This window comes from Cheilinus undulatus, linkage group 17 (genome assembly GCF_018320785.1).
Source record: "Cheilinus undulatus linkage group 17, ASM1832078v1, whole genome shotgun sequence".
NCBI classification, from domain to species: domain Eukaryota; kingdom Metazoa; phylum Chordata; class Actinopteri; order Labriformes; family Labridae; genus Cheilinus; species Cheilinus undulatus.
In genome coordinates, this window is record NC_054881.1 from 2,421,044 (window position 1) to 2,445,592 (window position 24,549).

The window sequence follows — 24,549 nt, forward strand, 5'->3', positions numbered from 1 at the left end:
TATAATGTCTATAATGTCTATAATGACTATAATGACTATAATGTCTATAATGACTATAATGACTATAATGTCTATAATGTCTATAATGACTATAATGACTATAATGTCTATAATGTCTATAATGACTATAATGTCTATAATGACTATAATGACTATAATGACTATAATGTCTATAATGTCTATAATGTCTATAATGACTATAATGACTATAATGTCTATAATGACTATAATGACTATAATGTCTATAATGTCTATAATGACTATAATGACTATAATGTCTATAATGACTATAATGACTATAATGTCTATAATGACTATAATGTCTATAATGTCTATAATGTCTATAATGACTATAATGACTATAATGTCTATAATGACTATAATGACTATAATGTCTATAATGACTATAATGACTATAATGTCTATAATGACTATAATGACTATAATGACTATAATGTCTATAATGACTATAATGACTATAATGTCTATAATGTCTATAATGACTATAATGACTATAATGTCTATAATGACTATAATGACTATAATGACTATAATGTCTATAATGTCTATAATGACTATAATGACTATAATGTCTATAATGTCTATAATGACTATAATGTCTATAATGTCTATAATGTCTATAATGACTATAATGACTATAATGTCTATAAGGACTATAATGTCTATAATGTCTATAATGACTATAATGTCTATAATGTCTATGGTTAAAGCCATATATGATTATATAATGTCTATAATGTCTATAATGACTATAATGTCTATAATGACTATAATGTCTATAATGTCTATAATGACTATAATGACTATAATGTCTATAATGACTATAATGTCTATAATGTCTATAATGACTATAATGTCTATAATGTCTATAATGTCTATAATGACTATAATGTCTATAATGTCTATAATGTCTATAATGACTATAATGTCTATAATGTCTTTAATGACTATAATGACTATAATGACTATAATGTCTATAATGTCTATAATGACTATAATGTCTATAATGACTATAATGTCTATAATGTCTATAATGACTATAATGTCTATAATGACTATAATGACTATAATGTCTATAATGACTATAATGACTATAATGTCTATAATGTCTATAATGACTATAATGACTATAATGTCTATAATGACTATAATGACTATAATGACTATAATGACTATAATGTCTATAATGACTATAATGACTATAATGACTATAATGACTATAATGTCTATAATGTCTATAATGACTATAATGACTATAATGTCTATAATGTCTATAATGTCTATAATGACTATAATGTCTATAATGACTATAATGACTATAATGACTATAATGTCTATAATGTCTATAATGTCTATAATGACTATAATGTCTATAATGTCTATAATGACTATAATGACTATAATGACTATAATGTCTATAATGACTATAATGACTATAATGACTATAATGTCTATAATGACTATAATGACTATAATGTCTATAATGTCTATAATGACTATAATGTCTATAATGTCTATGGTTAAAGCCATATATGATTATATAATGTCTATAATGTCTATAATGACTATAATGTCTATAATGTCTATAATGACTATAATGTCTATAATGTCTATAATGACTATAATGACTATAATGTCTATAATGACTATAATGTCTATAATGTCTATAATGTCTATAATGACTATAATGTCTATAATGTCTATGGTTAAAGCCATATATGATTATATAATGTCTATAATGTCTATAATGTCTATAATGTCTATAATGACTATAATGTCTATAATGTCTATAATGACTATAATGTCTATAATGTCTATAATGACTATAATGACTATAATGACTATAATGTCTATAATGTCTATAATGTCTATAATGACTATAATGTCTATAATGTCTATGGTTAAAGCCATATATGATTATATAATGTCTATAATGTCTATAATGACTATAATGTCTATAATGTCTATAATGACTATAATGTCTATAATGTCTATAATGACTATAATGTCTATAATGTCTATAATGACTATAATGACTATAATGTCTATAATGACTATAATGTCTATAATGTCTATAATGTCTATAATGACTATAATGTCTATAATGTCTATGGTTAAAGCCATATATGATTATATAATGTCTATAATGTCTATAATGACTATAATGTCTATAATGACTATAATGTCTATAATGTCTATAATGACTATAATGTCTATAATGTCTATAATGACTATAATGACTATAATGTCTATAATGTCTATAATGACTATAATGACTATAATGTCTATAATGACTATAATGTCTATAATGTCTATAATGTCTATAATGTCTATAATGACTATAATGACTATAATGTCTATAATGTCTATAATGACTATAATGTCTATAATGTCTATAATGACTATAATGACTATAATGTCTATAATGTCTATAATGACTATAATGTCTATAATGTCTATAATGACTATAATGTCTATAATGTCTATAATGACTATAATGTCTATAATGACTATAATGTCTATAATGTCTATAATGACTATAACGTCTATAACGTCTATAACGTCTATAACGACTATAACGTCTATAACGTCTATAACGTCTATAACGACTATAATGTCTATAACGACTATAATGTCTATAATGACTATAATGTCTATAATGTCTATAATGACTATAATGACTATAATGTCTATAATGACTATAACGTCTATAACGTCTATAACGTCTATAACGACTATAACGTCTATAACGTCTATAACGTCTATAACGACTATAATGTCTATAATGACTATAATGTCTATAATGACTATAATGACTATAATGTCTATAATGTCTATAATGACTATAATGACTATAATGTCTATAATGTCTATAATGTCTATAATGACTATAATGTCTATAATGACTATAATGACTATAATGTCTATAATGTCTATAATGTCTATGGTTAAAGCCATATATGATTATATAATGACTATAATGTCTATAATGACTATAATGTCTATAATGTCTATAATGACTATAATGACTATAATGTCTATAATGACTATAATGACTATAATGTCTATAATGTCTATAATGTCTATGGTTAAAGCCATATATGATTATATAATGTCTATAATGTCTATAATGACTATAATGTCTATAATGACTATAATGACTATAATGACTATAATGTCTATAATGACTATAATGACTATAATGACTATAATGACTATAATGTCTATAATGACTATAATGTCTATAATGACTATAATGACTATAATGTCTATAATGTCTATAATGACTATAATGACTATAATGACTATAATGTCTATAATGACTATAATGACTATAATGACTATAATGTCTATAATGACTATAATGTCTATAATGACTATAATGACTATAATGTCTATAATGTCTATAATGACTATAATGACTATAATGACTATAATGTCTATAATGACTATAATGACTATAATGACTATAATGTCTATAATGACTATAATGACTATAATGACTATAATGACTATAATGTCTATAATGACTATAATGTCTATAATGACTATAATGACTATAATGTCTATAATGTCTATAATGACTATAATGACTATAATGTCTATAATGACTATAATGACTATAATGTCTATAATGTCTATAATGTCTATGGTTAAAGCCATATATGATTATATAATGTCTATAATGTCTATAATGACTATAATGTCTATAATGACTATAATGACTATAATGACTATAATGACTATAATGACTATAATGTCTATAATGACTATAATGTCTATAATGACTATAATGACTATAATGTCTATAATGTCTATAATGACTATAATGTCTATAATGACTATAATGACTATAATGACTATAATGTCTATAATGACTATAATGACTATAATGTCTATAATGTCTATAATGTCTATGGTTAAAGCCATATATGATTATATAATGTCTATAATGTCTATAATGACTATAATGTCTATAATGACTATAATGACTATAATGACTATAATGACTATAATGACTATAATGTCTATAATGACTATAATGACTATAATGTCTATAATGACTATAATGACTATAATGTCTATAATGACTATAATGTCTATAATGTCTATAATGTCTACAATGACTATAACGTCTATAATGTCTATAATGACTATAACGACTATAACGTCTATAACGTCTATAACGACTATAACGTCTATAACGTCTATAACGACTATAACGTCTATAACGACTTTAATGTCTATAATGTCTATAATGACTATAATGTCTATAATGTCTATAATGTCTATAATGTCTATGGTTAAAGCGACGTTTGAACACAGATCTGTTGGTCTGGAAAATGACTGTGTGATAAAACATGAAAAAATAGAGTTAAAAAAAAACAGAGACGTTAAAATGTGATACTAAGTAATTTTAGTTAAAATGATAATTATTATTACTATTTTTATTTTCTAGTGTTTTAACTGGTAGCTGACGTCTGTATTTTTGTTGACTTATTTATATGCCATGTTTTTAACGGTCCCTTTAAAGGTGGCCTTCAGCGCTTTGAACCTTTGAATCTACTAAATGATCAGTATCTGGGAAGTAGGGCTGGGCGATTATGGCAGAAATAAAAATTACCATTAATTGGACTTTTTACCTCGATTATGATTAATGAACATTTATTCCACCCCCAACCTCCGATTCTGTTTGTTCTGTAAATATTTGTAGAATTTTACAACAAACAACTGAAAGGAACATGCACAGATGAACAATTTCTGGTTATTCATTGAAACATTTGAAATTAAAAACACATCAGCTGAAATAAAAATGTTTTTCATAAAATGGTTAGAGGCTCTAAATGTCGGTTTGGATTAATTTTTGATTAATTGCCCAGCTCTACTGGGAAGTATACGCCCATATATGGCACCACACATCCTTTTAAAAGTTATAGATTATTATTAGGAGAGAAATGAAGCATTTATTTAAAATAAAGGAGTGGAATTAGAAAGACACTTAACATTAAACATATATATTAGTAAAAATAAAGCACAGAATAAGAAATAAACATGTATAACATGGCTGAAATAGTTATAAATACAAAACACATCGTTGTAAACCAGCGCCCTGCTTAATGAATCATATTAACAACAATAAACACAGCCACACCCGCCTCCATCGCTGATATCCAGCTCTGTGTGTGATGAAGTGGATCAAATCAGACAGGACAAATCTTCAGGATGACTGATGAGACTCTATCAGTGGAAAGTTCCCTCTGACTGGTAACCAGTGAGACCAGTTTAATGACCTGTCTGCAGGAAGTCTCAACTCTAATAGTCAGGAGATTTTACTGTCAATGACACCCCTCATGATCCTCACAGACCTGAAGTTCACATTTCTAGCATTTCTGCTTCATGAGAGCTGAGAGCTGGAAAGAGAGAGACTGGAAACACTGGAAACACTGGGAGGAGAGGCTGACACACAGCAAACAGCTGGTCCTGGTTAGATACATGTATATCCATAACTACCATGTATTATAACATTTAAGTTGCTTTAACAGCTTGGTTCTAGACGGTATTTTCTCCCTTTTCTTCCATTAGACTCTGCAGAAAAATCACAAATGTTCCCTTCATAAACCTCCTCTCATCTCCAATAACAGTTTTAATGTCAGCTTTAAAACTGGAGAGAATTTTATTTGACATTTTCATGGAAGTTTGAGGGATTTAGTTTGGATGTTTTCAGGCAACTTTGTGGAAATTTGTCTGGAAAGTTTTAGGGAATTTTGGGGACTTTTTTATTGGAAGGTTCATGCTTTATTAAAACTTTTTCAGAGTGTTTAAAGAAATTGTGGGGAACTTTTTATGAGATAGTTTAAAAGAAATGAAACATGTTAACAAACATGAATATAAGAATAAAAATAATACAGAATTTCACAGATATTCAGGTGCTTTTGTTGAAATTTTAGGGATTTTTGTGGCTTTAGGACAGGAAAGTTCTCTATCCCCTGAAACAGAATGGTCTTTTTATTTGTAATGTTAACAGTGATGATGAGCACAAGAGGATAATGGTGAGGAAAGACTGCATAGCTAGGACAGAATGTGCTCAAACGTCAGGATGGTAGAAAATAGCCATCTTAAGAAGGCTAAATGAATAAATAAAGATTTTTTAATGTTTTTTTGTTTATTTTTTTAATCATTTTTTTGACGTATTTTTTTGTTTCATTTTTAGATTTTTTTTATGTTTTTTGTTTATTTTTTAGATCATTTTTTGACTTGTTTTTTTCATTCATTTTTGGATGTTTTTTTTCTTAATTTTTTCTATCATTTTTTAAATGTGTTTTGTTCATTTTTTGACGTGTTTTTAAAATAATTTTTAAAATAATTTTTTCATTCATTTTTTTGATCTTTTTTTTTTACATATTTTTCTTAACCAATTTTTTGCCCCTTTCTGCCTTTTTTGCCTCTGTTGACCCATTATTGCCTCTATCAACCCCTTTTACACCCATTTTTGCCCCTTCTAACCACAGTTAATCCATTTTTGCCCGTTTATATCAAATTTTCATCCCATTTCACTGAATTTCCACCAATTTTTTTGCAATTTAAAGCAATTTCAGCCCATTTATAATCCAATTTTTGCACTTTTAACCCATTTTTTCTTTAAAAATCCAATTTCACCACCTTTTCACCATTTTTTGCCATTATTAACCAATTTAACCCAGTTTGGCTGGGTCCCAGAGACCTTCCCCTTTCCCCCGTATGGTCAGCCTTGTCTGCACTATTCTTGAATATTCATGTCTGTTCAGCCACCTTCAGGTACAGCGGGGGTCCCGGTCTCTGGTACCTTTATTTTGGGGGTCGTGAGCTGAAAAGGTTGAGAACCCCTGGTGTATATTGTAATGCTATCTCTAAATCTGGCCTGGAAGGTAAACGACTCTGTTTTGACCTTTTGCATGAACTTCATGAAACGACAGAATGTGATTTCTTCTTTTATTGTTTGTTACAAACACACACATTTACATCAACTAAAGCTTTAAACATTCACAGTCAGATCCAGAGCTATGTACACTATGTTCAGGTCATTCCAGCTTCCTGTTACCGCCTAACTGATGGACGGCGCCCGTGCTCTCATGTTTTCAGGATGGACCAATGACGTGGCAGAGAGCCCCACCGCAGTCCCGGCCTCTTTCCCCGCCTCAGCGAATGGGAAAACCTCTCTGGTGAGTCGCGTCATGAGGCACGGCATCTCCTTCTTCCCGGCAAAGTCCCGACCTTTGGCCTGGAAGTCGTAGGCGACCCTGTGTGAGAGTCGGGTCATGAGGCGAGTCAGCTCCAGGTTTCGGTTCCCCTCCTCCTTTAGGAGCTTACAGAAGGTCTGCAGGAAGACGGAGCCCAGAGGATGCATGAACGCCCCGTAGCCTGAGGAGAGGATGGAGGACAGATGATTAGAGTTAGGGCAGAGTCTGAACTCTGATAGGACCATCACTGACTGGGTTTGGACCAATCAGAGACAAGTTACTCCACTTTAGTCTCTGTCCATACATACCAGACTCTCTGGTTTAATTATCTTTAAAAATGAAATGTTCAAAAGCAAGGATGAATGTTTGATGATGAAGCTTCAAAGGCAAGGATTGAACGTTATTAATCTTTAAAGGATGAAATATATTTAAATGCAAGATGGTAATGTTTAATAATTTTTGAGGGATAACAGCTTCAAAAGCAAGGATGGAATGTTTTATCAGCTTGAAGGGAAGACATCATCTTCAATGGCAAGGATGGAATGTTTTTAAGTCTTTAAAGAATGACATCATCGTCATAAGCAAGCAAGAAATTTTTTAATTATCTAAAGAATGACGTCATCTTCAAAGTCAAGGATGGAATCTGCTATAATAAGGATGTCATCATTGTCAAAATTAGGGATGGAAGGTGTTACAGGCTAAGGATTATGCCATCTTCAAAAGCAAGGATGGAATGTTTTATAATCTTGAGAGGATAACATTTTCTTCAAAGGCAAGGAGGGAAAGTTATTAATCTTTAAAGGGAAGACATCATCTTCAATGGCAAGGATGAAATCATCTTTAAAAACAAGCAACAAATGTTTTAATTATCTTTAAAGGATGATGTCATCTTCAAAGTCAAGATGGAATGTTCTATAACATTTAAAGGTTGAAATATCCTAAAGGCATGAAAAGATTGTTTAATAATCTTAAAAAGATGACAACTTCAAAAGCAAGGATGGAATGTTTTAAGGTCTGAGAGACAATGTAATCTTTAAAGGCAAGGATGGAATAGTTTTGAGTGTTTAAAGGATGACATCATCTTCATAAGCAAGCATTTTTATTATTTTTAAAGGATGACATCTTTAAAAGCCCAGATGGAGTGTTTTAAAATTTTTGAAGGATGAATGCTTGAACGGCAAGGATGGAATGTTTGATAATCTTTAAAGGATGAAATATCTTCAAAGGCAAGAATTGGATGTTGTATAATCTTTGAAAGGATAACAGCTTCAGAAGCAAGGAGGGAATGTTTTATCAGCTTAAAGGGACAACATCATCTTCAATGGCAAGGGAGGATCGTTTTAATTATCTTTCAAAGATGGCATCATCAAAGATGGAATGTTCTATAATAAGGATGTCATCATCATCAGAAGTAGGGATGGAAGGTGTTATAGGCCTTAAAGGATTATGTCATCTTCAAAGGCAAGGATGGAATGTTTTTTAATTATTAAAGGATGATGTCATCAAAAGTAGAGGGCAGAATGTTTGGGAATATTTGGGAATTTTTTCCCTTAATTTTTGCCTCGCCAGTTCCGCCCACTTCTCCAAAAGTTGCCAATAAAAGACAACATAAGGCAAAGATTGCTGGTATTTCTGGACTAGCCAGCTCTAAGAGCCAGTTCCTCAAGTGAATGTTGGGAGCTGGCTCCTGTTTCAGAGACGGGTTCTTGTTCTACTCTACCTGGAGCTGTGGCGTACATCACGGCCGTGTCGACGGGAACACAGAGCTGCTGTGAGAAGCCGCCGTCTGTGGTGTCAGTGGCCGAATCCACCTCCACGCCGTCATCCAGAGCGTTTCCACGGCACGCCTGCAGAGACAGAAACCAGACTTTAGAGCTCGTTAAAACACCTCTATCTCTGTCTCCTCCTCTCCTTCAGCTGTTTACCTGCACGAGGAACAGCTTGGCCTTCGTCTCCATGCACTCGTTATCAAACAAGGAGAAGATCTTTGACAGTCGGACGGGTTTCCCGTCAGCCCCGTACATGCAGTCCTCCTCGCCGTGAGATGACAGCACCGCCATAAAACAATCCTTCACCGGCCGCCTGCTCTCTGCAAACACATGCTCAGACAATTACACACTTCACTCAGCATGCGTTAGTCACTATACATGAACACACAAAGGTGTGAGCTGCAGGTATGCATTCAGGCCCGCCTCCCTGCACGACACCAGTCAAGTCTGCTGCTCTGAGAACATTTTGTTCCTTAAAAATGAACTTTTAAATGTAAATCATCACAAATACTGGGGTCTAAAATGTCCTATTTTGACTCGCTGTCCTGTTTTATCTGACTGTTTCAGGATTACATAACCAGTAATCACATTTAGTGGGTCATATGTGACCGTTCCTTATTTTATCTGTTACTGATAAGCAGTTATCAAACTCTGAATGATTGTTTAGACTGTTTACGTCTGTCATGGTCAAAGAAATGTTACATAACTTGTTTTTATTAGACATAAATAACCATTAAATAAGAGGCTCCTTAACATGGAAGGATCCTTTACACCTCCATGGAAAGATTTATGCAACCTGGTCATGACTGATTGATTTATTGATTGTATAATGTGTCACACAAACAAATCGCCCAAATTGCTCGAGGCTTTATGAGACACCAGAAACAGCTGCAGACTCATTTAAACATGAAAAATACTGATACCTGTTTAAATACCGCAGCGACAAAAATCAAAGTCATAGAAACCAAATATTAGGCACTGTGTTTGGTTAATAAAAAACACACACACACTCCTGCACATCTTTTTACAGCTTTTGTTGAGCCTGTTTTCCAAAATTTTCATCTTTGATTAAATATTGCATCAGCAGATCTGAAACTTTAAAACTGTAAAATCAGCTGTAAATATTGATTTTAGTTGCTTGCAAATATTAGCCTATAAAGGCTTAAAATACTGGCCTATTGTTGCCCAGTATTGGTCTTAAATACTTGTCAATAATAGCTTCAAATATTGGCCTATAGAGGCTTGAAATACTGGCCTTTCATGGCTGCACACCTTTATTAGTTTTAAATATCAGCCAACAGTGGCTGTAAATACTGGCCTCTAATGGCTGTGAATATTGTCCCATTTTAGCTTAAATGTAAGCTTGTATTGGTCTTAAATGACTGGAAATATAGGTTTATTTTGCTGAAATGTAGGCCTATATTGGCCTATTTTAGCTGTATATATTGGCCTGTATCAGCTTTAAAAAAAGATTTTATTGGTTGTAAATACAGGCCTGTGTTAGCTGTAAACATCAGCCTACAGTGGCTGTAAATATTACCCACTAATGGCTGTGAATATTGGCCCTTTTTAGCTAAAAAGATGACATATGTTGGTCTTAAATACTGGCCTATGATGGCTGTAAATATAGGTTTATTTTGCTGAAATGCAAGCCTATTTGCCTATTTTTGCTGCAAATATTGACCTGTATCAGCTTTTAATATAAGCTTTTCTTGCTTGTAAATACAGGCCTATGTTAGCTGTAAACATCAGCCTACCTCGGCTGTTAATATTGGCCTGAATTTGCTTGGAATAGATCCCTCAAATGGCTGTGAATAGTGTCCCTTTATAGCTAAAATGTTAGCTTGTATGGTCTTAAATACAGGCCTATGATGGCTGTAAATACAGGTTTATTTGTGATGAAATGCAAGCCTATTTCCGCCAATCTTAGCATTCTATATTGGCTTTATCTGCTTTAAATATAAGCTTTTATTGGCTGTAAATAAGACTATGTTGGTTTAAAATTTCAGCTTATAATGGCCGCAAATGTTAGCTTTAATTGGCTTTAAATATTGCCCTGTAGTTGCTGTAATATTGGCCCATTTTAGCTACATTTTTTTCTAAATTAATCTTAAATGTTAGCTTTTTATATTTGCTTGTATCATCTTTGAATATAAGCCAATATTGTTTTGAATATTGGTCTGGATAGAAGCCTATGTTGGCTGTAAATATTGGCCTCTTTTGTCATTAAATATTACATCCTACTTGCTATGAATATTGGTCTGTTCTGCAGATATTTTGGCCTATTGTAGTCCTGAATAACGGCCTTTATTGATCTTTAATACAGGCCTATAGTGGCTGTGAATATGCCTATGTTGTCTTAAATACTGGCCTATAGTAGCTTCATACATTTGCCTGTATCTGCTTTGAATATAAGCCTGTGTTGGCTGTAATATTTGTCTACATTGCCAGAAATATTGGCATATATTAGCTTTAAATATTGGACTGTATCTGCTTTAAATATAAGCCTGTGTTGGCTGTAAATAACAGGCAACACTGGCTTTAAATAATAGCCTTTGTTTGTTGAGCTGTACTGGCCAATGCTGGTATCAAATACTGGCTTATATTTGCTGAGATGATGGCATATATTTGCTTTAAATATTGGCCTTAATTGGCTTTTAATGTTGGAATGTATTGTCTGTAAATGCTGTCCCAATGCTGCTCAAAATCTCAAAATGTAGCCAGTAAATTTGTGCCGTTTTTCACCATTTTAACTCATGTTAATCAACTAAGAAGTGCAGATATTCATTTCTTTGTTGGATATAAAAGGAAGTAGAGACCTGAATTGCTTGCAATAAAGAAATCAGCCAGAGCATGAAGCCACATTTGACCTACATGAAGTTTGCAGACTCATATTTTACATGCAGACATGTCTTTTTTTTATCATTTTAAAACTAAAATGAGCAATAATGGCTCAGAAAAGTAGTGGATAAAGGCATGCCTTCAGTGCATTAGCTGGTTAAACTTCCTTTTTTTAAATCTGCAAAGACTGAGTGTACTCGAGTTTTTGTCACCTTTGTGGAAGAGCTCGTAGATCTCGTCGCTGCTCAGGTCGCTGCAGATCTTCACCTTAAAGCCCAGCTTGGTCAGGATGTGGTGGAGCTTCTTGGTGTCCTTCTCGGCCCCCGGCCTCCAGCCCAGTGAGACCCCGGGGTAAAACTGACCCACAGAGACCAGAAGGGCCCTGTTAACCTCTCCGGTCTGCTCAGTCAGTCCTCTCCACAGCGGCATCCTGCTTCCCTGTCTGTGTGTCTGAGGGTTAGAGGAAGAAGAGTCTCCAGCAGACTTTAGTACATTTGTAGAGTAAAACCCACACCTTCAGTCACACCTGTTCGACCATATATGGAGTGTCGTTTTCGTGCTGTTACAGGTTTGCACAGGATTATATCACATGATTGCATAACTCTGTTCTTTCTTCATTATGTGCTGGGAAATGTCTGCCTGAGGCGTGTCTTCATCAGCTGTTTGCTCGGACACATGAGCCAACGCTGGAGCAGAAACCGTTTAACTAAGTGGGTTTATAAGTCATGACCAACTTCCTTGTACTTTCCTGTTACCTTTAACGAAGGATGGAGGGAGTTTCAGGCCAAAGATAAAGAAAAAAGAAGAATTTATATCAGTTAGTACTCAACATGCTTTTCATTTAGCAGGAGAAAAAGTGGCAAAAAGGGCAGAAAGTGGCAAAATTTGGGTGAGAAATGAAAAAAATGAGCTACAGGTAGCAAAAATGGGCAAAAGTGGTGAAAACATGACAAAAAATAAGTGAAAAGTGACTAAAATGGACAAAAGGCAGCAAAGAGTGGCAAACATTTGGGAAAAACTTGGCATTTAATATCAAAAAGCAATTTGAATGGGTGGAAAGTGGCAAAAAAAAGGGAAAAATGCAAATAGTAAAAAGCAGGATAAAAGAGTCAAAGTCTGGGCAAAAGTGACAAAAGTGGGCTTAAAGCAGTAAAAATTGATTAAAAAAAGGCAAAAAGAATTGCAAATAAGGGCAATGGAAATACAGACAAATTTAGAAGTCGACGATTAAAGCCAGCTGTAGAAGTTTGAGAAACAAACTGATTAATGTGACCTGCAACAGATAATTTCTGAGGTCAAAGTTTCCCTTTATTTAAGGTTTTCTGGGGAATAATATTTAAAATTAAGACAAAAAGAGCCACAAATCCTCACAAAAGAGCCACACGTTGAGTATCAGTGGTATAAAGCCTTCACTATCTTGATTTTCTTAACATGACTTCTGATCATTAATAGTCACAAATCTAGTTTAAATTGATAGAAATGTGTATTTTATGCAATTTCTATTATTTTTTAAAAATCTGGAACCCCTTCAGTCATGTGAAAGCACATTTCCCAAACTAAACTTTGTACAGTTCCCAAAAGGATATCATGTATCTGTGATAGCTGTGCAGCGCTTAAAGAAAATATGACTTTTTAAATGATAAAGTTCTTATATTATATATTTCCTTTCTCACTGTTACACTTATACTCGATGTGACACATTTTGTGCGCCATTTCCCCAGGCCTTCTGTAGCTTACCCTCTTTGAATATGCTTAGACACTGCCTTTGAGAAAAGTCTGCTCATGCAGCAGTGACCATCTGTGGCTTACCATCCTTGAAGATGTGTGGTTAGCCTCTGAGAACAGCCTGCCCTATCAGAAGTGACCTTCTGTGGCTTCCTCTCCTTGAGGATTGTCTTCTGGACAAGAGTCAACCATCGGTAATAAAAACATGAGCCCAGAGAGTTTAAGAACTCAGTGAATATTTATTAACACAGAGGAGGAACCAGAAAATAGATTTAGACTCATTAGAACCAGGTGAAAAAGCATTTTACCAAACAAACAAACCCCGGTGCCACACTTCGCTTCAATACCAGATAATCATTCATAAAAAGGATTAGAAAACGTGAGTCAGCAAAAAAATACAACATTTATGACGTTAGAGATGCAGTCAAATATTGACCAATTATTGTCTTTTCATACTAAAATAAAAGGGACAGATCTATAAAAAAGTTTATAAAAGAAGCTTATTTACAGCATTAAAGAGGTATCAATCAGGATTTGACCGGCTCACAGCTGATTGGTTCTTCTGACAGAGAAGGGCTGTGATTGGGTGAAGGCACTGTGGGAGCTGGCAGCTGACTGGTGAGAGGATGTAGTGGGCGGGACTAGAAAAGGTTGAGAGATCAGAGGAGGAGGAGGAGGGGGAGGAGGAGGAGAACACCTAGAGGAGGTCATGAGCGGCGAGGCGGTGGGTGTGTCACAGGAAGAGGATGGCGTGGAGGGGCCGGGGGTGATGGCGTGGCGGCTCAGTGGTCGGGGCGTCCGGTGGGGTTTTGTGGTGAGGGAGAGAGGCTGCAGCTGCTCGCCGTGGGGTGACATGTGGCCGCTGTAGGAGGACGAGTGCGTGTGTTCGGTGTGCGTCGGGGCCGGGGCGGCGGGAGAGGCCAGGGCTGTGGTGGGCGTGGCTGGGGAGTCCAGGGAGGAGGCGGGGCTTGCCTGGGAAAGGTGTGTGTGCGTGAGGTGGGAGATAGTGTGGGGCTGAGTGATGTGGGGACGGGGGTGAGAGTGTGCCATCTGAGTGAGAGGAGCGTGGGTGGGAGGAGTCTCCTCTGACGGGATGCGAGGTCGCTTCAGCTGCAGCGGCGAGTCGTCGTCGAGAGCTGGGACGGAAACAAAAACAAAAAAATTACGTTAACGACATTACTACATGTTCTATAGGGCAAGGATGGAATGCTTTATATGGTTTGATAATATCATCTCAAAAGGCAAGGATGGAATTTTCTATAAGCTTTGAAGGATGACATCCTCCTAAAAAGCAAGGATGGAGTGTTTGATAAGACTTGATGACATGATCTTTGAAGCATGGATGGAATGTTTTAATAGCCTAATGACATTGACTTTAAAGGCAAAGATGGAATGTTTCATAAGCTTTGATGACATGACTTAGAAGGCTAGGATAGAATGTTTTATACATTTTGACGACACCATCTTTATACACAATGATGGAATGTTTTATAAGATTTGATGACATCATTAAAGGCAAGGATGGAATATTTTCAAAGTTTTAATGACATCATCTTAAAAGGCAAGGATGGGATATTTTATAAGCTTAAAGGACATATTCTTGAAAGGCAAAGATAAAATGTTTTGCAAGCTTTGATGACATCATCTTTAAAGGCTAGGATTGAATGTATAATAAGATTTGATGACATGATCTTAAAAGGCAAGAATTAAATGTTTTATAAGCTTTGATGGCATATGTCTTTAAAGGCAAGGATGGAATGTTTTTATAAGTTTTGGTGACATTGTCTTTGAAGGCAAGGATGAAATGTTTTATAAGCTTTGATAACATGATCTTAAAAGGCAAGGATTTAATGTTTTATAAGCTTTGATAACATAATCTTAAAGGGCAAGGATTTAATGATTATAAGCTTTGATGGCATATTTCTTTAAAGGCAAGGATGGAATGTTTTATAAGCCTTGATGACATCATCTTTGAAGGCAGAGATGATATCAAACTTGACCCCAGACTCTGGGATCTAGAACATTCTTATCCAGGCCTTGGTTCCTAATGTGGAACAATGTTTAAGGGACTATTTTTATAAATGTTCTTTTTTGGAAATCAGCATCATCTCACCTTCAAACTGCGTGTCGCTCTTCGTCCTCTTCCTCTTCTTCTTTTTACCCTGCAGTTAGAAAATAAAAACAGATTTACCTTCATGTCTGACATCCGCAGAAATCAAACCATTCCAGAATTTAGACGTTGATATGATTTGTCTAAAAAGAGGAACAAAAACACCAACAGGCTCCATGTGCTGGATTATTCTTGATTATCTGACAACTTTAACATGATCCCATTAATCCAAACTGGGGGTTACCAGGTAAATGGATGAGACTGCATCATTATCTGCTATGCCAGCAGCAAGATCATCAACCAAACCCTCATCTACGCCACTGCACTGAGTGGACTTCTTCAGACTAGTCTGAAGAAGAGTATGTTGGTTCAAGACGTCACTTCATTGGCTATTAAAGCCTGATTTGGGAGCTTCTTGGTGTGCGGACCTTCTCTGTCTTAGACTTTACAGCCAGGCATGACGTGCACAAATGTCAGGATGACAAAAATAAAACAGAAGAAACTGAGACAATTTTTTTTAGAAATACAGTGAATAATTAAATAATTGTGGGAAGAGACTAAAATGGATAAAAAGTGGCATGGATGGATTAAAATGTGAGGAAAAATTGCAAAAAATTGTTGCAGAAATGGACAAAAAAGGAGCAAAAGGTGGTTTAGACGCGACATAAATGAAAATGTGATAAGTTGCAAATACATTTTTAAAAAGTGAAAAGAAGTAAAAAGTGCAAAAAATGAACAAAAAGTGGCAAAACAATGGCAAAAGGTGGTTAAAGTAGGCAAAAAAGTGCAAATTAATTTCACAGAAATGAGCAAAAAGGTTTTTTTTTAAGTTTGAGAAATCACTTTAAAGGGGCGAGAATATATATTTTTAAAAGTGGCAAAACAATGGCAAAAGGTGGTTAAAGTAGGCAAAAAAGTGCAAATTAATTTCACAGAAATGAGCAAAAAGGTTTTTTTTTAAGTTTGAGAAATCACTTTAAAGGGGCGAGAATATATATTTTTAAAAGTGGCAAAGAAATGTGGCACTAATATGGATGTAAAAACTGTCAAAAGTGGTTAAATAGTACTACAAATGAATTATTCTGACATCAGAACCCAACGATATCTTGACACATTTTTCATGTCTAGAATGAAGGAGCTGTTAGCCAGGATGCTAACACCAATGCTAATGATCAAACACACCCATACTCGGGGTTTATCAGAGGCCCAGCTTATTCTTTGGGCCAGTCTGGACTGTGTAATTCTAAAATACTCGTTAGAAAGTGTTAAGCCTAGCTATACAGACAGACTATGTCGCGGTGCAGTGTTGTGTGGTAACGCTGTTTGCCGGAGGTAACTCACGTAGTTGTCCCGAGCCGACCAGCCGGGGTAGAGCTTGGAGTGGAGGAGTCGTTCTTTTCGAGCCATCTCGTAATATTTGGCCTGTTCCTCTTTGGTCAGTGAATGCCACTGTGGACAGGAAACACAGAAACACTCTGTCAGCTTCATTAACTATAAAAACTTTTAGTTATACCACTTTATTCTTGAAGTAGCATGATCGGAGATGGTCATACATGGAAAGAGTTTCCTCTCATACTAAGGCTTCTTTAGGTATGATTTACTTTTCTAAATTCATAAAAAGAGCGTTTTCAGACTAATTCTAGTTCTTTAAAGGAAGTCAGAGTGTTTTCAGGGCAGTGACTGACCCGCTGTCCCAGGATCTGATTGATGGTGGCGCTCTCCTTCACTTTGCACTGAGCGACCACCTTAGGCCGCTCCTCTCTCATGTACAGCATGAAGGCGTTCAGCGGCTTCTTGATGTGAGGCTTCTTCTCCTCTTCTCTCTCCACCTTCTGAGGCTCCACTACCACCATCGACTTCCTGTGGAGTGACGTCACAGGTTAACAGGGTTAAAAACAATTACTTTATCTACAACACCATTTCCAAAAAAGCTGGGATGCTGTGTAAATGTAAGTAAAAACAGATGTCAATGATTTTCAAATCTCATAAACCCATATTTGATTCACAATAGAACAGAAACAACATGTGAGATTTTAACATTTCATGATAAATATTAACTCATTTTGAATTTGATGGCAGCAACACATCTCAAAAAAGTAGGGATGGGCAACAAAAGGCTGGAAAAATACTAATGAAAAACAGCTGGAGAACTGTTTGCATCTAACTCGGTCTATTATAGGGATGCTTTAACACAGTGTTACTCAACCCTGATTAACCAAAGAGCCAAATTGTTGAAAAATACCTTTGCAAAAGCCACAATCAAGTGGTGAAAAGTGGCAAAAATGGGTTGAAGTAGCCCCCCCCAAAAAAAAAAAAAATCTTAAAGGTGGCAAAAATAGTCAAAAAGTGGCAAAAAACGAGAGAAAAGTGACTAAAATGCAGTCAAGAGTGGCAAAATAGGGCAAAAAATAGGAAACAAGTGGTTTTAATGGCAAAATGTAGCTTAAATGGGCAATAAATGGTGAAAAAGGGCAAAAATGGGATAAAAGTGGCAAAAATAAGTGCAAAAATGGGCAAAAAAAGAGGAAACACGTGGTATTTAATGGAAAAGGGTAGCTTAAAAGGGTGAAAGGTTGTTAAGAAAGGGTGAAAGGGGTAAAAAGAGAGTTAAAAGTTGCAAAAAAAGTGAGAAAAGTGGCAAAAATAAGTGCAAAAATGGGCAAAATATAAGAAACAAGTGGTTTTAATGGCAAAATGTAGCTTAAATGGGCAATAAATAGTGAAAAGGGGCAAAAAAGAGCAAACAAGTGGTATTTAATGGAAAAGGATAGCTTAAAGGGGTGAAAGGTTGTTAAAAAACGTGAAAGGGGCAAAAAGAGGGTTAAAAGTGGCAAAAATGGGGGAAAGTGGCAAAAAGAAGTGGCCAAAATGGGCAAGAAAGGAGAAAAAACAGTGGTATTTAATAGCAAAGGTAGCTTAATTGGGTGAAAAGTGGCAAAAAATGGTGAAAAAAGGCAAAAATGAGATAAATGGGACAATTAAGTTTGACAATTAAAGCCTTCTGTATAAGTCTGCGAAACAAACTAATAAATGTGACATATTTATAAGGTCAAAGTTTCCCTTTTCTAAGGTTTTCTGGGGAAATAATATTTTAAATTAGGATATTAAAGAGCCACAAATAATCACAAAAGAGCCACATGTTGAGTATCACTGCTATAACAGACGACATAAGGCTGCAGATTTCTAACCAACGCTTCGACATCTGTCTTGATAACAGAGGCCTGGCTGCATGAAAACATTCCAGACCTAGCCACGGAGCTAGAAGGCCACACCATATACAAAGCAGACCAGACACCCGGTTTGTTAAGACTAGAGGGGGTTGTTGGCTCTCCCCTCCCTCCCCTTAAAGACATCTACCAGAGTCGTCTCTGCCTCCAGGATCCTGATGGCATTTAGCACCCAGAATGCATAAAAGAGGTGGCAACCACTGAAGTAATGTTTCACTAAAGAGAGTTTGAAGAAGGAAGAGTAAAACAAGCAGAACCCTGGTGTTTTCAGACGTTCTGATCATTTTAAAGACTTTTATATTTAAGGTTTTTTACCCGGGCTGGCTGCTGCCTCCAGGCTCCTGCTTCACTACCGTGGGGACGATGGCGGGGTGAGGGATGGACGAATGCGGAGTCCGCACCACCTGTGGAGAAAAGCTCCTCGACACCAGGCTGCTGGGCAGACACACCAATCAGGTCAAAGCCAATTAAATTAAACATTAAATGCATCTTTATTATGAAATACAGAGGAATAAGAAAAGCAGAGAATGTAATACTGCTGTAGCTTAGAGCTATAAGCTCACTAATGTGGAGTTAATGTGTCTCACCTGGACATGTTCATGGCCAGAGCAGCAGGTGAGAACCCCCCCGCGATGGGATACATGGACTGTCCCTGCCTGCAAACAAACAGAGTCAGTTATCCTGCTGTCACATTCATCCTGGAGCAGTTTGTGTTTGACTTTAACTCACAGCCATCCCAGGGGGATCTGAGCCATCCCTCCAGGTGAGACCGGGTACACCGGGGTGTGGGGTGTCCTCGACACACCTGCTGCACAGGTGAGGAACACACAAGGTCAATTTATCACTCTTAATTCCTCCAATAATAAGGAGTGTAAGCTGTCTGTGAGGACTGCAGGTGGAGCACAGGTGAGGTGGTGATGCTTACCTGTGTCAGGAGAGAATCCAGGTGAGGCTCTATGAGGGGAGAAAGGCTCAGGGCTGTAGGGCAGCAGCAGGTGAGACATGTGAGGGTGCTGCACCACCGGCATGTTGTTGGACTGTAAACAGAGGGGAGGTGGTGAGTGAGGACGCAGTCTGGCCACCAGAGGTCAGTATTTACACTCTCATGAGACAATACAGTTACCTTAATGTCCTGGACCAGAGGCCCTTTATCAGTTTATTCAAATAAAATCTCTCTTTTACCTTGTTTACAGATTTATTCTTACTTAGAGCTGTTTTTCTATCTCTTCCTTTGGTTATTTTAATTATATAACTTTGAATTTAATCTCTTGGGGTGATTTAAGTGATGTCAGGGTACACTTGCATGGATGCTGCCACCAAGTGATGCATGGATGGATGGATACATGGATGGGTGGATACATGGATGGGTGGATGGATGGATGAATGGGTGGATGGATGGATGGATGCATGGGTGGATGGATGAATAATTTCTTGTTGTTACTGCAGCAGTGAGGGATCATCTTATCAAACAAAGCCCGGTTTAATCATCGTTCCTCACACTGTGTTTCTGGATTTATGAAGTTGTTTTCTGGAATCTTTCTAGAAGAGGTGAAAATAATCCAGGTTTCACTGTAAATCAGAGCACTCACTGTTCATGATCACAGCTGTTCTTTTCTTCTAACAGAACTCACTAGATCACGCTTAAACGGAGGAATATTTTAGCCTATAGCCGAATGGTTTTCCTGCACGTCTCTCCCCCCCGATGTAAACTACCATCACAGATTCATGGATTAATTTCTCACACTGAAGCAGAAAAGCTTTTTAAAAATACCGACAAACTCTGAGTGAGTTACTGCAGAGCATTTTTGGAGTTTAAAACAAACTCAGTTCTCCCTCATCGTGTTAAATTCATTGAAGAACATAAAAAGTTGGTTTACTGTTAAATAGGGAACGATTTGTGAAAATAATCAAATTGCAATTTTGTTTTCCCAATATTTCAATTGAGATTTAATATGTAATTTATTTTTTGAGGTTCCTCAACTGTTGTATTGTTCAGCAACCACAAGCAATAAATCCTTCAGTATCAAATCCAGCTCAACATTAGATGAATTAAACTAGGGATGAAAGGTTTGTTAGAAGCAATTTTCACTCCTATTGCAAATTTGATATCGATTGATTTCCTGAATTTGATATTTTTTAATGATATTCTTGTTTTGATTAAGAAAATGACATTCATGAACAGGAAATGTAGGATCTTTTGTAAACTTTGTAAGCTTGTAGAGCAAAACATCTCTGCTGCAAAAAAATTATCAAAATGATTTCAGGTTAAGGAAATATTGCAGTCTGCAGCAGGTCACACTGCAATTTAATCTATTTGTGATTATTTGCCCGGCCCTAATAAGATAAGATACACTTTATTGTCCCCAGGCAGTGGTGCAAGGTAGAGCCCTGCACTGGAGCCCTAGGCCTGAGGGGCCCGACAGCCCGACAGCCCGACAGCCCGACAGCCCGAGGGCCGGGCTTCGGGCCAATGATCATACCATTACCTCGGACACGGGCTGGGCTCTTTTGTTTTAAACTTGCCAGTTAGAGCAATGTGTCATGTTTGTGTTTAACCAATTTAAATGGGAACACTTGAACGCAGCAGCTGCTCTGCCCCCTCCCTTCCCGCTCTACATGTCCCAGCCAGCGTTAGCAGCAGCGAGTGTGCTTTCAGCGCAGCTGGAAGAGTGATGGAAGAAAAGAGGACTGGACTTGCCCCTGAAACTGTGGATCTATTCTTTTTCTGCATGATGCCAAGTAAACAGACTGCTCTTCTTGTGGTGTTTAAAGAACAGAGTTTGCCATGTTAAGCAGCTCACTGTTGTTGAACTGGACGTCGCCATGCTCAGAATTGATTAATATTTCTACTATAGAATAGAATAGAAGTGTTTATTTGTTAATAGGCCTACAATTGCTGCGATATGCAGGTCAGCTGTTGCTGTGTGCTGCTGCATCGCGCACGCGTAAAAAAAAAAACAAAAAAAAAAAAAACAAAGTCGGACTTCATACGGGTTCAGGCCGGGCTGGGCTAGGGCTCCACCCCCTCGGGCCCGGGCCGGACTTGGGCCCAGATAATAGGCCCATGCAGGGCACTAGTGCAAGGTACACAGCTCAAAACATACTCTGACGTGCAAACATCAAGATTTAAGAATAAAGTACAGTCTGAAAATACGATATAAGAGCCTCAGACATCATTAGAGTTAATACAAGAAATACTGACAAAACACTAACGTTAAATAAAAAGGCATATAGAGTTATTTTTTTAGGCAGGTAAGCAAGAAAGGTCTGGAGCATGGCGTGTTCAGTGGGGCTGTACTGTAAGGTTGTCAAAACATTCTTCAATATCCATGCATTCCCTCTAAACTCAATTAAAGACAGTACTAAAAAAATCTGTATAAAATTGATATTTCTTTGATATGACAGGTTTAGGGGGAGGAATGAATCTATCAAAAATTGCAGGGAAAATCCTGCAAATTCTCTGAATTATACCATGCCAACATAGCCAGACATTATCACTGATGTAACTATGATTTGTTTGTGTGTCCGTGTGTGTGTGTGTGTGTGTGTGTGTGTGTGTGTGTGTTTCAGGTGTTACCAGGTGTGATGGAGTAGCAGAGTCTCTCATGGCTCTTCCTTGGTCGGTCAGAGGCCACTGAAATGGGAGATACTGAGGAGAGAGAGAGAGAGAAGCTGTTACAGACCTGAAAAACACATTCCTCATTAACCATCATTTATTTTCATACAATTTCAAAATGAATAGATTCAACTGTACAAATGTAAAAAATAGCTGAATGTGCCTTTAACAAGGTGGCATCTTCTATCCAAAACACAAAAATTACAGACTGAGCGTCAGAAAAGCTGAAATTCAACAGAACAGTGATACTCAACATGTGGCTATTTAGTGATTATTTGTGTCTCTTTTATGTCATAATTTGAAATATTATTCCCCCAGAAAACCTTAAAAAAGGGAAACTTTGACCTTAGAAATTATCCATTGCAAGTCCCATTAACACACACCTCTACAGTTGGCTTTAATTCTCAACCTTTATTTTTTGTCTTTAAATGTCTGTTGCCCTTATTTGCAATTTTCTGCCCCTGTTAATCCATTTTTACTGCTTTAAGCCCACTTTTTCCACTTCTTTTTGCAACTTTTTGTTCATTTTTGCCACCATTATCAAGTTTTTGCCCCTTTTCCCCCAGTTTTTGACTCTTTTACCCTGCTTTTGCTATTTTTGTCACCTTTCACTCATTTACGCTGCATTTGCCATCAAATGCCAATTTTTTCCAAATTTTTTTGCCACCTTTTGCCCATTTTAGTCACTTTTCACTCATTTTTTGTCATGTTTCTGCTACTCTTTGGCCATTTTTGCCAACTGTAACTCTTTTGTTGTCACTTTTCACCCAAATTTTGCCACTTTCTGCCTTTATTGCCACATTTCTCCCAATTTTTGTCACTTTTCACCCAGTTTTTGGCATTTTATGCCTACTTCTCACGCTTTTTTTAATGCTTTTTGAACATGTTGCCACCATTAACTTATTATAATGCCACTCTAATCCATTATGCCACTTTTCACCACTTCGATTGTGGCTCTTCCAAAGTATTTTTTTTAACAATCTGGCTCTTTGGTTGAGCAGAGTTGAGTTACGCTGTTCTAGAAGCTGTTGGTGCCACTTTTATAATTACTGTATGAAAGATTCCTAAAAATGGGTTTCTGAAAAGATGAAATTAATCGTCTTGCTTATGCATATGAACCACCCAGGTTTCCAATAATTTGATATTTTTGACTCCAGAGTGTTACTGATGGGTTTGGGGTCTGGTTGTAAACAGAGAACAGCAGCTGTGTTTTATGCTGCGTGAAGCCTGGGAAATAAAGGACTACAACTCCCAGTGCCACAGGTCAGATGTCACTTCCTGTCCATTTGTTTGTTGAGACCTGCTGATTCATGGAGGATTGAATTCCTCTGAAAGGAACGCTGGCGTTCTCAGGAACAGCCGACAAGCCAGCGATGCTAGCTGCAGTGAAACTGTTTTGTATTACGGCGCTACCTGAGCTTCTTTTAACTACACTGCATGTTTTAGACTCTGCACCACAGCGCCACCTTTCTGCACTAAAAATAAAACCTGAATGAAATAAACCAGGCTGAGCTGGTGGCTCATGGGAGCAGGAGACCGTGTTCATCGGGTCATCGAGGGAGGACGCCGTCATCAAGGTCTAGACCCCCGTATTAGCGACAATCCAGTACAGCTGCCTTTGTTTAACTATCCAGCTCCTAGTGGTGGTTCTCATCTTGTTGGCAGGCTAAAGCGCTAGCTTCAGGAACAATTAGAAAATGGATTATACATGGATAAAAAGACATCCAATATCGGACTTACTTGAGTGGATTTAATCTTAAAAAACCCTGGAAAGTCACGAAAGTTCCAGGCTAGCTAAAAAAAGTTCTGTAAGAGCTCAGGATAGCATCATTAGAATGGCACAATGGGAGGCTTTTAGAAGATACAGCAAGAAAGCGGCTATGATTTATGGTTCAAAAGTTATTTAACTTTAAAAAACATGTGTTTTCTAGTCATACACAGCAACGCCATCCTCAGAGGGTTGAAAAAGGCCAAATTTCATAAGACAGCTGCATAGAGGGATGAATCCATCAAAAATTGCACA

General features: G+C 36.3%; 1 protein-coding gene and 1 pseudogene across 5 annotated transcripts in view; both read right to left on the minus strand.

The window, feature by feature from the left end:
* Positions 1–7,102: 7,102 nt before the first annotated feature.
* On the minus strand, positions 7,103–13,561 carry LOC121525206 (annotated as a pseudogene).
* A 231-nt stretch (positions 13,562–13,792) lies between these two features.
* Positions 13,793–24,549, minus strand: part of LOC121524704 (transcription factor 7-like 1-A) — a 31,058-nt gene continuing 20,301 nt past the window's right edge. For 2 of the 5 annotated variants that reach the window (XM_041810178.1, XM_041810182.1), the window contains exons 5-13: positions 22,488–22,559; positions 19,836–19,947; positions 19,640–19,718; positions 19,498–19,566; positions 19,226–19,345; positions 17,369–17,543; positions 17,025–17,132; positions 15,687–15,735; positions 13,793–14,709 (exon numbers count right to left, since the gene is read on the minus strand). In XM_041810178.1, coding sequence (XP_041666112.1) covers positions 14,117–14,709; positions 15,687–15,735; positions 17,025–17,132; positions 17,369–17,543; positions 19,226–19,345; positions 19,498–19,566; positions 19,640–19,718; positions 19,836–19,947; positions 22,488–22,559 — 1,377 coding nt within the window. In that variant the 3' untranslated portion in view covers positions 13,793–14,116. The remainder of the gene's footprint in view (positions 14,710–15,686; positions 15,736–17,024; positions 17,133–17,368; positions 17,544–19,225; positions 19,346–19,497; positions 19,567–19,639; positions 19,719–19,835; positions 19,948–22,487; positions 22,560–24,549) is intronic. The other 3 variants (XM_041810181.1, XM_041810180.1, XM_041810179.1) reach the window with 3 other exon arrangements.